The 16,650-nt window shown below is 34.8% G+C and overlaps 1 protein-coding gene across 4 annotated transcripts in view; it reads left to right on the forward strand.

The window, feature by feature from the left end:
• The window catches only part of LOC131065573 (uncharacterized), a 162,991-nt gene that overhangs the window by 86,065 nt on the left and 60,276 nt on the right, over window positions 1–16,650 (forward strand). For 3 of the 4 annotated variants that reach the window (XM_058000128.2, XM_058000131.2, XM_058000129.2), the window contains exons 4-5: window positions 11,868–11,894; window positions 11,977–12,106. In XM_058000128.2, the coding sequence (XP_057856111.1) occupies window positions 11,868–11,894; window positions 11,977–12,106 (157 nt within the window). Of the gene's footprint in view, window positions 1–11,867; window positions 11,895–11,976; window positions 12,107–12,460; window positions 12,818–16,650 lie in introns of those variants that run through there. The other variant, XM_058000130.2, reaches the window with a different exon arrangement.

Below are 16,650 nucleotides of genomic sequence, written 5' to 3' on the forward strand. Positions count from 1 at the left end.
TGTTCTGTAGATAATAGTGAGCAAGGGTTAGAACCATGTTAAAATCTTAGGGCTAGCTCATTACTTTAAGGATACTTGAAGCCTTATGCAAGTTCTTGACACACTTCAAGGTCCTTTAAACTCAAAAAGAAGCAATCTTAATGTGCGTAAGGACCTTGTGATACAACACCAAACAAAGACAGTGTACAAATAAACCATCATGAGAGTCATAGTAAACTTCAAATGATAGTGGTATCAAAAGAGAGATCATAGTGGTCTGTGAAGAGTATCCTATGTATCACAGTGTTCTAAGAAGAGCCATGGATATGATACTCATCAAGTTGTTATCTATAAAATATTAAAATGCCATTCATAGTCTATTGAGACTGCAGTCTATAGAGATCATAATTACAAATGATTGTCGTGTCAAGTAAACCCAAGTCAAATGTCCTACAAGAAGATAGTCATCTATTATGATGATGATGATATTTTTGATGACCCATATGATATATGATCAATGATGCCTGATTGTTGACACTTGACATTATTATTTGTCGACTTTAAAGTTTAATATATATCATGACATTTGAGTTTGACTAATTTGACTATTAATATGGTGGTGTATTTTGCTATGTTATTTGACTATTAATATAGTGGTGTCTTTTGAACTTAATTACTGCTGCAAATATGTATATATTTTTTATTTTTATATGTTTTTGTATGGACGAATCCAAAACGAATTCAACCCCCAAAATTTATTTTGCCCTAACTTGCGAACCAATCCCTCAAACCTCAAACTAGTGTCCAAACTAAAATAATAATTGATTGTTCTATATGAACACAGGAGATGAATGCTCCTTATATAAGCATTTACAAAAGATCTTTCCATAATGGAAACGATCGAGAACTAAAGATAGAATAGAAAGACACTTAATACTAACTAACTTACAAAATAGAAAGTTACTAAAAACTAATTAAACAACGTAAATGACCATTATAAGCTAAATATTACAATATTCCTTTAATATCCCCCTTTAATGGTCATTCTACTAACTACCATTCAGAATACTTGTCATAATTTGTAATATACCCCTTAACTTTTTTGATTTCCAACACAACAAGATTCACACATGATTTATAACCTTTTCATACTCTTATTTTGACTTGATCTCTCATTCTGATTACATGTAAATTTTCACTAAATTTAATCAGAAGTTCATGCTATAGGTGTAATTCGGTCAAATTAGGAGGCACTGTACATATCTTCAAGGAATTCGGTCTAATTCATGGGCAAGGTATATGGAAATTTTGCTTAAAATCAAGAAAAAAGGACATGGTTTGGTGTATGCATATCATTCAGCCTCTTACACTTTTACTCAAACCTTAAGTGTTTTAGTCGCTAAAATGTTGAATTAGCCTTCAAAAAGACCTTAGGAATAATTTCGCTCAATGTCCTTGACAAGTTGCACTCCAAATTTCGCTCTAATCCATTAGCAAGGTACATACATGACCTTAGCAAAAATTCGCTCTAGACCCTTTGGAAGGTACATCTCCTTGGTGAAGAAATTCACTCTTGTCCCTTTGGAAGGTACATTACTTGGTAAAGAATTTCTCTTTGGGACCTCAGCAAGGTACAAGGGTCCAAGTAAGAAATTCGCTCCATGTCCTTAGCAAGGTATAGGGTCAAGGTGAGAAATTCGCTCCAGGACCTCAGCAAGGACATAACTCAAAATTCGCTCTAGGACCTCTCCAAGGACATTCGCTCTAGGACCTCTCCAAGGACATAGTTTGCTCTCAATCTTGAGTAAGGTACATAACTTGGTGAAGATCTTTGATTTGATTCCTTCAATTTTCTTTTACTTTGTTGATTTTAACCTTAAACTTTCCACTCTTTCCACATGAAAGCATCATCAATTTGGCCCTTAACAACACCTATGGAGGAAATTTGCTCAATGGCCCTTGCAAGGTACACATGATAAAATTTGCTCTGGAGCCTCTCCAAGGTACATGACTTGGTGAAAATTTCGCTCTAGGACCTCTGCAAGGTACATGATCTCAAAATTCACTCTGGGACCTTCGGAAGATACAGGGTCAAGTTACTTGGGCAAATTTTGCTCTAGTGAGGGAGCAAGGTACATGATCTCTCCAAATTCGCTCTTGACCCTTGGCAAGGTACGGGAGCTAAATGCAAAAAATTTGCTCCGGAACCTCTCCAAGGTACACCACTACAAAATTCGTTCTAAATCTTGAGTAAGGTTGAGGACCTAATGAAAATTTCTCTCTAAGACCTTTGCAAGGTACAGGGGTTTATGTTCTTAGTAAGATATGGGGTCTCATGTGAAATTGAAGGAGGACACAATTCATTCAACCAAGGTTTACTCTTGCCACTAGAAATATGATCAGATAACACAAGAAACCTAGGCATGATCCAAGGGGTTCTAGATCTACTTTCATGTTCACAACTGATTGTCTTCACTCCACCTCAAGGAGACCAACCCGACTTGATGACCCTCTAGCTACTTGAGAAACTCTATCCCTTTAATGCAAAGATTAATAGCAAAGACTCTAAGACAACCTAGAAAGCAAAAAATGGGGGTTCCCATTTTCAATGGGGCGATGTGTGAATACCTCACAACAGGTCCCAAACTTTGCAATGCGATCCACCCTCATCATTGAAGTCAAAAGGAATTCCCGCATCAAACTTGAAAAGCGGACTGACAAATGTCCAATCAGCATCTGCATCAAACAATGGATTATCAACCTGCTGATTACTATCATAGTCGTGCTCCACCCAAACATTCTACTTCTCCAAAATCACTTTTTCTGATCTTAGGGGACAAAGAGAAAGATCATACTCCTCCTGAATGCAATCAAGCACCTCCATTACCTGATTGATCTCCTTGGCCATTTCTTTATTCTCTTGCTCTCTTAAATGTTTGGCCTCATAGAGCTGATCATTTGCTTCAAGAAGTGTCTCTTGGACACTTTCAAAAGCAAGCCTAGTGGAATCAAGCTCAATGGTGAGCTCACTAACCTCTCCCCTCAATTGCTTATTCAAAGACAAAGTCTCATCTGCAAACTTGGTGGCAACATCTCTATCATGCATCATGTGTAAGAAAACCAATTTTATTCCTTCCATTGTGTTCTTGATCATGTGCAAATCAGCAAGGGGAACATTTTGTTCACATTGGTCTCTTGGTGTCATGAAGATGAATTTTTTCAACTGGGCTTCTAATGTCATCCAATCTAGATAAAGTGTGTATTTTATTTTCAGCAGACACCAACAATTCATTCTTCCAATCATAATCATGCAAGGCAAATGTATTGCTGTTATAATGAATACCAAAATCACAACTATCACATTGGGCATCAAAGTCTTCTAGGCTATCACAAATAACTTGTGCCTCTTCTTTATCACCCTCAACAATGAACTGTGAATCTAGATCAACGAGGCCACTATGTCTATGCTCAAGATCAACAACATGCATTGATAAATCAGTCATGTCAACAACACCATCATGCCATCTTCCATGTAAACATTGTTCTTTAAAACGAATACAATATTAGGATCAAAAGTAAATTCATCCCATGTTGGATCCTCCTCAAACTTAGTTTCTTTTACACCTGGATCCCAGATGCTAAAAGGTTGATTACTTTGTTTAGTTAAAAGGTGCTCACCATAGCTCCAAGTATCATCCAACTTAGATCTTGAATCTTCTCTTGGTTTCCACACATTGCTATTCTCACCAAGAGCAATGCTAGAGCCAAGTGATGTTCCATCTTCCCACTTAAAGAGTGGATTGTCATGTCTTCCCTATACCCATCTCGAGCAATGGGTTATCATTGGAAGCCACAAACTAATTTTCCAAAGAAAGTGAACTGCTGCTATGATGAATACCAAAATCAAAATCTTTGTCATACCTTTCAGCAGTTATTCCATGGCTGCCCCAAGTCTCATGTACCTCCTTTTCAAAGCTTGTCTCATCATCATTTTTAGCTAATTGGTGAACATCATCATACTCAACAAATCCCAAACTATGGTTTGACTCCTTGCTAGGATGAGGTGAAGGTGATGGAACAATGCTAGACTCAATTAGAGGGGAACCAAAAGAATTCAAACCTCCTTGTGGCTGATCTATCATAGCTGATTCTATAATCTCAATGACAGTATCTTCTTCAACCTTCATTTGCTCTTCCTTTGGAAGCACATGAGTGCATTCAACACCATCACTAGCTCCATAAGAAACATTAAGGGGTTTATCATGCACAACCTCAAATATTGATTTTTCTTCTTTTTGAATGACAGCCTCATCAATGGTAGGTGCATGCGTTACCAAGGAGTCTTCATGAAGCATTGTCTCAACGTTAGGTGTCAAAGCACCAACTCCATCATTTGTCTCTGTATTAAAGATATTATTTTCAGACTCTTCCTCATGTTTGGATTTTGCAAGAACCTTTACGAACCCCCTTTTAATATCTAGATCCTTCATCAAATTTATCAATCCTTGCATTAACTCACACATAGACTTATTTGTTGTAGACATTCTTCCAAACACTGATATGCAACCAAAAAAATACGACCCAATAGTATGGCAGGGAGAACTTGTGCTCTGAACAACCGAACACACAGATTGGCAAGAAAACCAGCTCTGATACCACTGTAATTTACCCCTTAATTTTTTTGATTTCTAACACAAAAAGATTCACCCGTTAAGGTCAGGATAATCAAACTTGCGCAAAAAGGAAATGCTGAAAGTAACCCTTTCACTTTCTGATCATCGAGAGCCCAGTATGGGAGGGTGAGAGCATATGGTGTTAAGGTGATAGTTAGTTCAAATAACTGCTAGAAATGAAATCTCAAATACAATACTGGGCGGCAAGCTAGCCCCTTCCGCTTATCCAGTGGGTGTAAGAACTTCTATAGCAGTATGGCGTTGCAACCAACCAATTAGAAGATAACCAAACTGAAAGAACAACAATCACTCAACCACTTATTCAGTGGGAGGACTGAAAATGAAATTACAATCAACTCAACCGCTTGTTCATCGGGAGGACAACATTACAACAAATAAGAAGTCGGCAAGCTGGCCTCTTCCACTTATATAGTGGGACTAAGAGCAACAATCCAAGTAGATAGTTGTTAGTACTACTAATCAGCTTTACAATGCAAACACGGATTATCAAAATTACTAGAAATCACTGTCTAGAACTAGGCGGCAAAGCCAACCTCTTCCACTTATGCAGTGAGACTAAGAGAAATCAAGAGAAATTGTTGTTAGTACTACTAACCAGCATTACAATATGATTTATAATAGATATTCAATGCTCAAAACCAAACCAATAGCTACAACTCAAAACCGACTCCTCTCACCACACCAAAGAACTCACACACCTAAAAACCAACCTCAATCTTGAAGAACTAAATCTGATATGAATGAACAACAGGCTGGAAATACAGACCAGCAACATAAAATCCCCACAAAACACTTCTATCTTACTCCCAACACACCCCCAAAGATTCTAGACATACATTGACCAGTGCAGAATTGAGAAAAGGGCACTAACATTTCAAAAACAACATAACACGCAACCCAAACACCTCCCAGCAAGGGCGTCTACAGCAGAAAAATACGACTTGCAATATAAAATCCAATATTCTGAAATATTCAACGAAAACTTATAGGATGAATCGCCCATGGCATAGGAATTGATCTAGCAAACACCCGGAATGAGTTGACACACTCACAAGAAGGTACGACTTCAGCCACACTAGAAAACAGCAACCTGGAAACACTACAACACTCCTAAAAATCAGAAATCCATAAAACTTCATCTTCATTAAGCTCAATCTGCTCCTCTGAGTGAGAAATAGTCACAATATTCAGCTAGGGGCTATCTTTCAAGCTCGAAACTGAAGGAGACTAGGAGGTAAGCATCCCTCGAAGCAAATTCTGAAATGATTTCAGCAGCACTTCGTTATGATAAGCAATAGATAGTCTCAAATGAAGGCCAAGGTACTTATTTATAACCTTCTCCCAAATCGAACCTCCTTTTCCCTCCAATATGAGACTAAAAAGCAACATTCAAATTTCCTTTAATTTGTGTTTCATTTCACTTCATTTCATTTCATTTCCTCATCAAATTGCCCAAGGAATAATAATATTTTATTTGGCAACAAATACATTATACCCTCTAGTGGACGCCAACTTTAGCCAATGCCAAAATAACAGTAAGTATAAACCTTTTTAATGAGAATTTCCTCCAAAGGCGTCCAACCATAAGCTATAAAATTAAACTGCATTTTGCCCCCCTCTCACTATGAAGGTAATATATTTCACCAAATAGACTTAGGATAAAAATATTTATTCTCCTCTCCAAGTCGTCCAAGTTTAAATAAAATAAATATAAGGCTTAACCATTAAAATATACCTTCATAAAATTATCAATGAAGTGTGTTATGGCGTCCAAGGTAATAAAGTGAATTATTTCATAAAATTAACTTATTTCTTTCTAAGGCGTCCATCATGCCTTATAAATAATTCACTTATAAACTATTTTTCCTCAACCATGAAGTCTCCCGACCTAAGCTCAGACTTGCCAAAATAACTCCAAAAATGCTAGAAGACCAACTGTTCAAACTGACATGCCAAAAATAGCCATCCAAACTGACCCGTTGAAACCCTGCTAAAAACAACACTGCAAAATATAGTATACTGCTAAAAATAGCATACTAATAAAAATAGTGTCCAAAGGCATTTTAACCACATTGTGAGCAGTCGTAAGTCCGGAAAAGTCTTCGGATTCGTTTGCATGTCACACCATCGCAAGGCTCTCTGAAAACCTAGAAAAACCCAGAAAAATAAGTTGTCCTCACCCCCACTTACTAAAAATAGAAGTTCGGAAAAGACCTTAGATTCAGTTGCATGTCACACCATCGCGAAGTTCTCTGAAAACCCCAAAAGGAATCAGAATCGAAACTGTAAAACTCCAACATGCAAGCTACCAAAATTGCTAAGGCATCCTCCTAGAAAATAGGAAACCCTAATTTCTGCCTTAGATTGACCAACGGGTGTTGGAATTGGCCAACAGTCCCCAAAACAAACTAGAGCAGAAAAGCGGACATTACATAATTTGCTAGTCATTTGGCCATGGATGTATCGAAGGTTGACTCCTCTAAACGCTCTGCGACATGAGCCTACTGTTGAGACCCTCCTTGGTTGGATTTTTTATCAGCCAACCGCTTTCTGTAGAACTTGTTCATATGATCCAGTTTACCACAACAGTGACTTGTGATAAACTTCTTGGAACTCTCCTTAGATTTGCCTTGTCCTTTTTGTTGAGTGGACTCACCTTTGCCTTTGTCCTTGGCAGTAAAAGCCCGTTCCACACTAGTTGTCTTGTTGTTGCTACCAAACAACTTATTCCAACTATCCTGCGACAAGAGCTTGTTGCAAAGTTCATCAAACTTCAAGTCAACATTAGTGGAAGTAATATTGAGAGTTTCAATGAAGTGGTCATAGGATTGTGGTAAGCTTTTTAGCATTATGACCACCATATCCTCTTCTTCCATCTTGCGACCAATGCCCTCCAAGTGATTGTGAATGTCTTTGATCTTAATTAAATGATCCTACAAAGACATCTTGCTATCCATCATACTCGAGAACAACATATTTCTAAGGAAGAAAGCTCTACCTTTATTTGACATCTTGTGCAGATCCTTTAAGTGAGTCCAAATTTGTGTAGTAGTCTTGCTAGATGACACTTCAAGAAGCATGTCATTGGTGACTAATAACTTGAGCAACATAACCACTTCATGATTATGCTCGTCAAACTTGTCTTGGTCTTTCCTTGCTATTGTGGGATGAGTAGAATTACCTAGAACAATTTGATCTAGGCATTGATACTAAAAATTGGTAAGTATCTTCTATTTCCAAGTATTGTAGTTCTTTCCGTTGAACCTCTAAGTGCCTTCCAACATGATGTTGGGTAACGAAGTCATTCCCCCCGCTATCGAGAGACACGAAAAATGAGATAAAATGCAGCTTCTCAAAAAACATTTTTATTGATAAAAAATGGAGAAAAAATTGAAACGCATGATTTGTTTTAAAAAATCATGCAAAAATTCTTTGTACCCATGATTTTGTCCAAAAATAAAAAAGAGCTGCTGCAAAACATCACCATGATTTTGTGGAAAAAATGTCTAACCCTAGATGCAATGCAATAAGTAGATATCAGACACGATTTTGTAAAAAAATTGTAAAAGACCCTCTTTGTTTGCAAAAAAAGAGTAAAAACCCATGATTTTGTTGAAAAATCATTAGAAATAGCAATCCTCGGTCACAAGAATAGAGAGCTTGTGCAGATTTAAAAGAAATTTGTAGAAACCACGATTTTTGTTCAAAAAAATGCCAAAAACATGAAATAAACAGGTCGTAGATGATAACCCACATTTTTTGTTTTAAAAATCATTAAAAAAACTTGCAGCTGAAAACCCTAGTTGCGTAGCTGAAGAACAAGCCCACGATTTTTGATAAAAATCGTGCAAAAAAACAATTTGAAAACTTGTTGCAGAAAAATACAGAATACCTATGATTTTTACTGAAAAACTATGCAAAAACAAAGAAAGTAGTATGTGTCTCGTTGCGGATAGAAAACATGGCCAAATAATTGTGCCCCAAAATATCATAGTTAGCCGCACCCCAAACAAACCTTCACGCGACACATAGACATGCTGAAAAGACGTTGCAGGTAGAAGACTAGAAGCAGGCGCCTAGAAGAATTTGTGTGATTTTTTTTCTTTGACAAAAAATTCCGATCTCTTCAGATTGCACGAAGAGCATCTTTGACTTGCAATAAAACCCGTGATTTTTAACTATAAATGTACAAAAAACAAAGGTCAAACTATTTTTCCAATGAGAAATTTCGTGATTTAAAATTAAAAAATTCTATGATTTGCAATTAGAAAAACCCTACAAAATTTCTCAACAAGATCCTTCGATGTTTTTTAAAAAATCGAACAAAACTTCTAAAAACGTTCTGCAAAAATTTTCAATCAACCCTTGATTTTATTTAAAAAAAATTGGGCAAAAAACTTCTAAAATTTTTCTTGAAATTTCTAGGCAAAGGCCATGAGTTTTTTTCTATTAAAAAAATTCACAAAAAAAGAACCTAAGCTCTGATACCATGAAATAATAATTGATTGTTCGATATTAACAAAGGAGAGGAATACTCCGTATATAAGCAATTACAGAAGATCTTTCCATAACCGAAACAATTGAGAACTAAAGACAAAAGAGAAAGATACTAAATACTAATGAATTGAGAAGAGAAAGTTACTAAAACTAACTAAAAGACTTAAATGACCATTATAAGCTAAATATTACAATATTACTTTATTACAAACCGGAACCAACAACCTTGTTAAAAATATTAGGAAAGATGTATATTGACTTAATGTACAATTGAGAACTAAAGACAAAAGAGAAAGATACTAAATACTAATGAATTGAGAAGAGAAAGTTACTAAAAACTAACTAAATGACTTAAATGACCATTATAAGCTAAATATTACAATATTACTTTATTACAAACCGGAACCAACAACCTTGTTAAAAATATTAGGAAATATGTATATTGACTTAATGTACAATTGAGAACTAAAGACAAAAGAGAAAGATACTAAATACTAATGAATTGAGAAGAGAAAGTTACTAAAAACTAACTAAATGACTTAAATGACCATTATAAGCTAAATATTACAATATTACTTTATTACAATAAAATATTAGGAAATATGTATATTGACTTAATGTGCTTGTTTCTTGTGATTTTTATAGCTTTTTTGTATGGACAAATCCAAAATGAACCCTAATCCTTTTTTTTGCTGGATCTATGAACAAAATCCATGTCCCAGAATTAGAATTGACGACTTATGTTTTTTTGTGACATTACAATTTTGTGAATAAAAAAGTGTTTGATGTTGTAGGCTTTGTATTGCAATATTTATTGATTTGGGCTTTGTGGCTTTATATAAAATCTTCATATTCAGTTCATAATATCTTGTGTGTTTAATAGACATGTGTAGTTGCCTTTAGAAGAATAAACGAGAGTGGAACAAAAATCTGGGAGCAACATTGTTAAAGCCATTTACAATTTCACATGTCATGGTCTTTGCATTTATAGAGCAGAGTTATTAACTTATCTCTGAAACGTTTGGTATCCTAACCTTAATCTAACATAGAAACCTTATTTTGTTCAAATTTCAGGTTACTAAACCCCATCCTGCATTTTCAGTACTAAAACCCTACAATATATAGGCGATTCATGAAGAAATTCATCACTTTTAACATGATGGCAATTTCAAGCCACTTGTGCTCAGATTTGTCTGGAGGTGGACTACAGTCCTTCCATTTGAAACTATTTTGGAACAGTCCTTGAAAGGGTTGAATAATTTGGATTGTAAGAAAATTGCATTTGGGAGTACAAACTTTTTCAAAGGAAAATGTTTGGCTGTGGCTCATTTACATGTCTTTTAGCCACAAAACACTTCAGTTAACAATGTGTTTTGGAACTGAAGAAGACCATCAATTGGTTAGGTGGTATAAATTGAAGCCCACATTGTGGAAAAATGCCACCTTAAATCATTGAGGGTTGAAACCACACAGTCAGATACAAGGGGACATCAGACAAGCTGAAACGTCAATTGGAATGATGCCACCTTGAATCATTAGAGGGTTGAACCTCAATAGTCAGATACAAGGACATATCAGACAACCTGTAACATCCTCCTTTGGAAAATTCATTTTATTCTAGAGCTTAATTTCACAATGAAAGCTTTTGTTTGTAAAAATGATACATTGCATTCCCAGTATCTTCATGAGCATGACTTGCTGATAATCTCTATGGTTCAAAAGGACAAACAACTTAATGGCTGTTTTTTAGATCATGTTTCTGAAACCTAATAGTTTACATGGATGAATTCTTACAGACTTCTGATCATAGGAAAGTTTGGGTTTTTTTTTCCCCTTACGATTACAAGATTTTTATCTTTTTAATCTGTTCATTGCTGCATGTGCTACATGCATTGTGATTTAAATATGTATGTATATGGCACTCATTTGTGTGGCATATTTATCCCACATACATAGTAACATAATGACACCAAAAATTATGTGTCGTGTCACCTATGGATTAGGGACACTTGTACCACATTTGTGAGTGATTTGTGTAAAGCTTCTATACTAAAATATAACTTTTTCTACCAAAGACAGAAGTTAAAAAAGGAGTACACGATCAGTATAGTTGTTGGTTATTATTCTTGTAAGAACTTGACAGTTATTATCAGAAACTCAACTTCCTCATGAGACCAACACGGTAACATTAAGGTTAGTGTTGGCCATCAATCTGCATAACTTAAATTATATTTTTGTGTTTCTTCATCCTTTACATAAATATTTAGTTGAAATTCAACTGAACCTTTTTGCCTTGGGGCATTCTTATCTATTAACAACCCAATAAATGTAATGCACCTAAGTTAATTGAGATTAATCCCTCTCCCTGAATCATCTACTCATTTTATAGACCTGTAATTTATTGACTTCAAAAAAATGACATGTTTATATTACTTGCAACTGCTTAAATCTGAATTCACCCAACTGCTATTTAATTGAGTGCAAACAGATAGTAACTAAAATTGAGAGACGCTCTGAGCTCTACACAATCTGAAAACGCTTTAAAGGTGAATCCGCATATGACTATTATAATGCACCATGTTTCTAAGTCTGTGATTACCTTTTGTTGTTTTAATTCTCTATTGTTTAATTATATACACATCTTTCAAACAATCCATTATTGTAGACTCTTTTCTGAAAACATTATTTCATTTTCAGGTAAAATATCTTGGGATACCACTTCAGGTACTATTATTCTTTCTTTTTGTTTGTGTTCACATTGTGTTTTGTATGTGATTGGCCCTAACATTTTACCTTATGTTTGTAGGTGGAAATGTGAATGTTGTGAGGAGAGGGGTATCCCAAAAAAGCATACCATTCAATTCTACATTAGTCAAGATTCCATTTGCAATAATAGTTCTTGGGACAGTCTTTCTTGGTGGGTTTAATGCTGCAAGGTAAGTTTCAAAAATTATAAATAAACACAACCCTTCTTCACTAGATGCTGTTTTATTGCCAATCTAGTATGTTTAGTTTTAATAGAACATGCATGCCTAGAATTATAATTAGCATTATCAATTCCAGGGGTTAATCAACAGTAATCTCATAACATCTTAAGATGTGCCACTTTTTAAAATCAAGTTTTTAAGAACAAACTACTTTTGAAATCCTTTTCTTTTTCAAAATTTTAATATGCCATCATCACCAAGGAACTTATGTTCAAGGATGGGAGACCTGTTTCCGTACCTGCTTCCATGGTTCTTAGCTCGCTAGTTATGATCTGTTTTCTTTTGTCTTTTGTGGTGTGGTAGAGCTTGATTCTTCCATATGTGAAGGAAGAGCTTTCAGAGTACAACATTCCTTGGTAAAGTGTCCCATTGGAATTGTGTGGTGTATTGTGCAATGCCAGCCAACCTTAGGTTGCTGCTTGCCCTCTTTAGGCAATGTATTCTTATAGGAATGACATTGAGGTCAGCTTCCTGGTTTCTTTACATTTATTTGGCTTTGGAATTGAAACTCTTATCTTGTGATTTATCTCGGGCCTTGGAGTGTTCATCCTTGGACTTGTGCTTGAGAATCTTCTCTTGAGGAAATAAAGAGGAAATCCATATTGTTTTGGATATATGGTATTAATCCTGACTTATATTTCAAAATGAGATTTTGCCTTCTCTTGAATGTTCATGTTCAAAATGACTGTATGTAGTATAATGATATATTCCTTAACAAACTAGTCATGACCTCGGAAGTTTGGAATATTTGATATACTACTTATCATAGTTTCCAATGAGATAATAAATTGCTTTTAAGATTTTTACATGGAGGCTATAGGATCAATTTTTTTCTTTACTCATCTATTATGTTTAGTTTTTTTATAACTTGGATTTTCTTGCTTTTCTTTTCAGGGTTATTAGAGGCAATGACTCAAATGTTTAATTATTGATGTTTAGCAAAAATAATGTAATCAATATAAATCAAATGGCCAACATTCTTTGGGCTTTGTTTTCAAAGAGCAAGGTGGTTTTTAAAAAAAATTCCAAGTCATAATTTGAATATCTTCTCCAAAGCTAAGTTGCTTGTTCAGGTTCGAAGAACTGGTATGGCAAAATTTTGAAAAGGGGTTTGGGTTCATTTGGATTTGTTAGTATAGAAACACACACACACACACACACACACACGTCACATAGCATCATACAAACCAAAGAAGCAACACTCTGCAAAAAATTTGCGATTATACCCAATTAATCGTTGATCGGGCTTGGCCGATCAATTCGTTGAAAAAATCGCGATTTTTTCGGTCAACGATTTTATTGGGCGTAATCCTGAAAAAATCGGAACAATTGTGCACGAGTAGTCGGGAAAAAATCGCCAACCCAGAACAAAAAACCTGCGAAAACCCTAAATGGCGCGGAAAGTAAAAAAAAACGGTGAATTTTTTTTGTGAGTATGCTGTGTGAAGGGTTTCAGGGGCAGAATGTGGACGACGGGAGCCACGGACAGGAAGAAGAGATCGACAGGAATAAGAGCTAGGTCGCATGCCATTGCCACTGACGGGAAGAAGAGCCACTCGCACGCCATTGCCAGGTTTTTTTTAACGAAAATTGCTTAGGTTTTTTTTACGAAGATTCATATAAATTTCAATGCCATTTTTTAATGCATGAATACTGTTCGGATATGAATATTTTTTTTACAAACAACAAATTTAAATCGCATTTATTATATTTTTCTGTGTATATAATTTAAATAAACAGTATTCATATTTATTACAATTTTTTTTTACATTATTCATATATTTTTTTTTGATTTGTAAAAGGCCGAAGCCAATACAATATTCATATTTTGTTCATACTGTTTGGATATAAAAAAATTTTGTTCATATTTTTTTTACGAATAACAAATTTTTCTGTGTATACTGTTTATAATAAAGTTATAATCTGATTTGTTACAGAAAATTTATTTTTATATAATAAATTATATTCACATTAAATTTTCTGTAATAAATCAGATTATTTCTTTTGTGTATTCAGAAAATTATAAATTACATTTTTCTGTGTATAAAAAAGTATAATACTGTATATACCAAAGAAGCAAAAGTCTGCAAAAAAACCTGATTAATCGCGATTTTTATTGAATCGCATCCAGCAACGATTAATTCCCAGAAAAAATCGCGGATTTTGCTTAAAAATCGTTGACTGCCAGTCAACAAGTATTTAGTGTATTAATCGGCTAAAACTCGCGTTAAGATCGTGACTAAACGTGCATTTAAACCAGAAATCATCGCATTGCAGTTTGCTACGAACCGCGACCTTGTAATGTCCCTACTAGTTAGAGATCATTGTCCTACAAAACAAACTGTTAGAATGCAACAAATATACATGTAACTTAATCTAATTTGCAATTAAATTTCAATTATTTAATTAAAACAAATCTCAATTCTTATTTAATAAAAAGGATATGAGTGCAGTACTGGGACATGTCCTTAGGTGGCTGTGAAGCTTGCCTTCTTGGAACCCATCTTGGTTCCGAGCCATACCAGGAAATCGAAGGGTAATTCGATTCCTGTCTTGGATGTAACATCTTACATCCAAGTCTACCAAGGAAGACCATCATATATGATCAATTCCTTGCCTTGGATGATGCATCTCATCATCCAAGTCTACCAGAGAGGACCGGCTAGATCCGTCTCTTCTTGGATGAACTTTTGTCACCCAAGCCATAACATATATGCATATAGATACTCAGTATATACTGTCTACCGGGGATTATCATAATCCCTGAATTAGACTACGGGGATTTCCTCCCAATAGCCTCCATCATATAATCACATTATTGTCATTCATTGATATCCAACATTTCATAACAATTCATATTATCAATATCATTTAACTTATAATTCATATTATCATTATTATTTAAATTATAATCTTGTGACATACAACATTATGATATAATTTTGTAACATACAACATTGTAATAATGATGACATAATTTTGTAACATACACATTATAATAATCATGACATAATTTTGTAACATACACATTATAATTGTTGGTTGAAAATTTTGTACACTTGGGGAAATATACAAAATTGTGGTTTCAACCACAGCGTGTGAGTAAAACTCTCCTAATTAAGGGAAGACTCCCCCTATCTAACTACAACTTTGAAAATAAAATAGGATGGGACAACAATCTTTCTTCTTCTTTCAAGAAAGACAATATCCTTTTCTCTTCACAGAAAAGGATAGTGATTGAATATAAACAACAGTAACCACTTTCAAATGAAATGAGAGAAAGGAAATGAAGTTTTCTGAAAGCGCAAAGACTTCCGTCACTTCCTTCGGGACGAGACAACAATATCAAGCTTAAAGACTTGATTATATGAAGTCCTATCTACCCTTTTCTATACTAATGCTATAAAGGATGAGTTATGACAGCTCAAAGACTGAAATATCTTATTCTTTTCTTACTAAAACAATGAGAAGTAGTGTAAGCTTAAAGACTCACAGCTATTTCACACAAAATCTACTTCTAAATTCTGTTTAAGAACAAGTGTACGAACAAAGTCTTACAACTTTTTCCAATAGAACTTCTACTTTAACTAATTTAATCTTCAATACTTGCAACTCAAAAACTGCAAATCAAATTCGATTAAGCTCTCAAAGAAACACTTGCAAAGAAGGAAATATGGAACACCAACTCAAGAATGTAGCACAAAGACTCAAAGCTTGAGTAATTTTCTTCTATTCTTTTCAATCTTTCAATTTACACATAAAAGCTCAAAGACTTCTTTGTTGCAAATTTGACAGAGTTTTTGCTTGCTTTCAAAAAGATAAAAATTACAATAGACCCCTAAAGCATTTATAGGAGAGGAGTCATGAGAAAAAGGTGGGAGGATCCCAACTAACTTGAGAAATTCTCTCAACCACCTAGATTTATTCAATAACTAACTATGACTTATTCCAACTATAGTCCTAATTGAACACAACTTTTAGTTGCTTTACATGTAATTACAAAAGTGCAAGTAATGAGTTAACTTGCAATTACAAAGTTATTTTTTACATGTAACTTGTCAAAACAAAATTACAAATGCATAACTAAAACTATTCCATGTGTCTAAAGACACGACTCTAATTGCATCATCCTTTGTCTGTGATGATCTTCATGTCGCTTCAGGATGCTAGAACTTGAAGTATTCTGGATCAGTGAAGACATCTTGAACCGGAACGAGAATTTGCATCCTTAATGATCTTTGTGTCCTTGGCCAACAAACTTCAACCTTATCTTCTTGCTTGGGGTAGTATTGGATTTTCAGGATGGAAAGAACTGCCTTCCTCTTTTCATGTTATGACCATCTTTGTCTTGAAAGCATTCTATGTTCTCAACCATGAATTGTTGTTGTATCTCTTCTTTGTATCATTCTCCAATCTTGAAATCTGCTTGCAAAATAAGGCCCATGCCTTAATCCATTGATTTGGTAGATCGTGTGTGCAAACCAGATTGACAA

This window comes from Cryptomeria japonica, chromosome 4 (assembly GCF_030272615.1).
Source record: "Cryptomeria japonica chromosome 4, Sugi_1.0, whole genome shotgun sequence".
Classification (NCBI taxonomy): domain Eukaryota; kingdom Viridiplantae; phylum Streptophyta; class Pinopsida; order Cupressales; family Cupressaceae; genus Cryptomeria; species Cryptomeria japonica.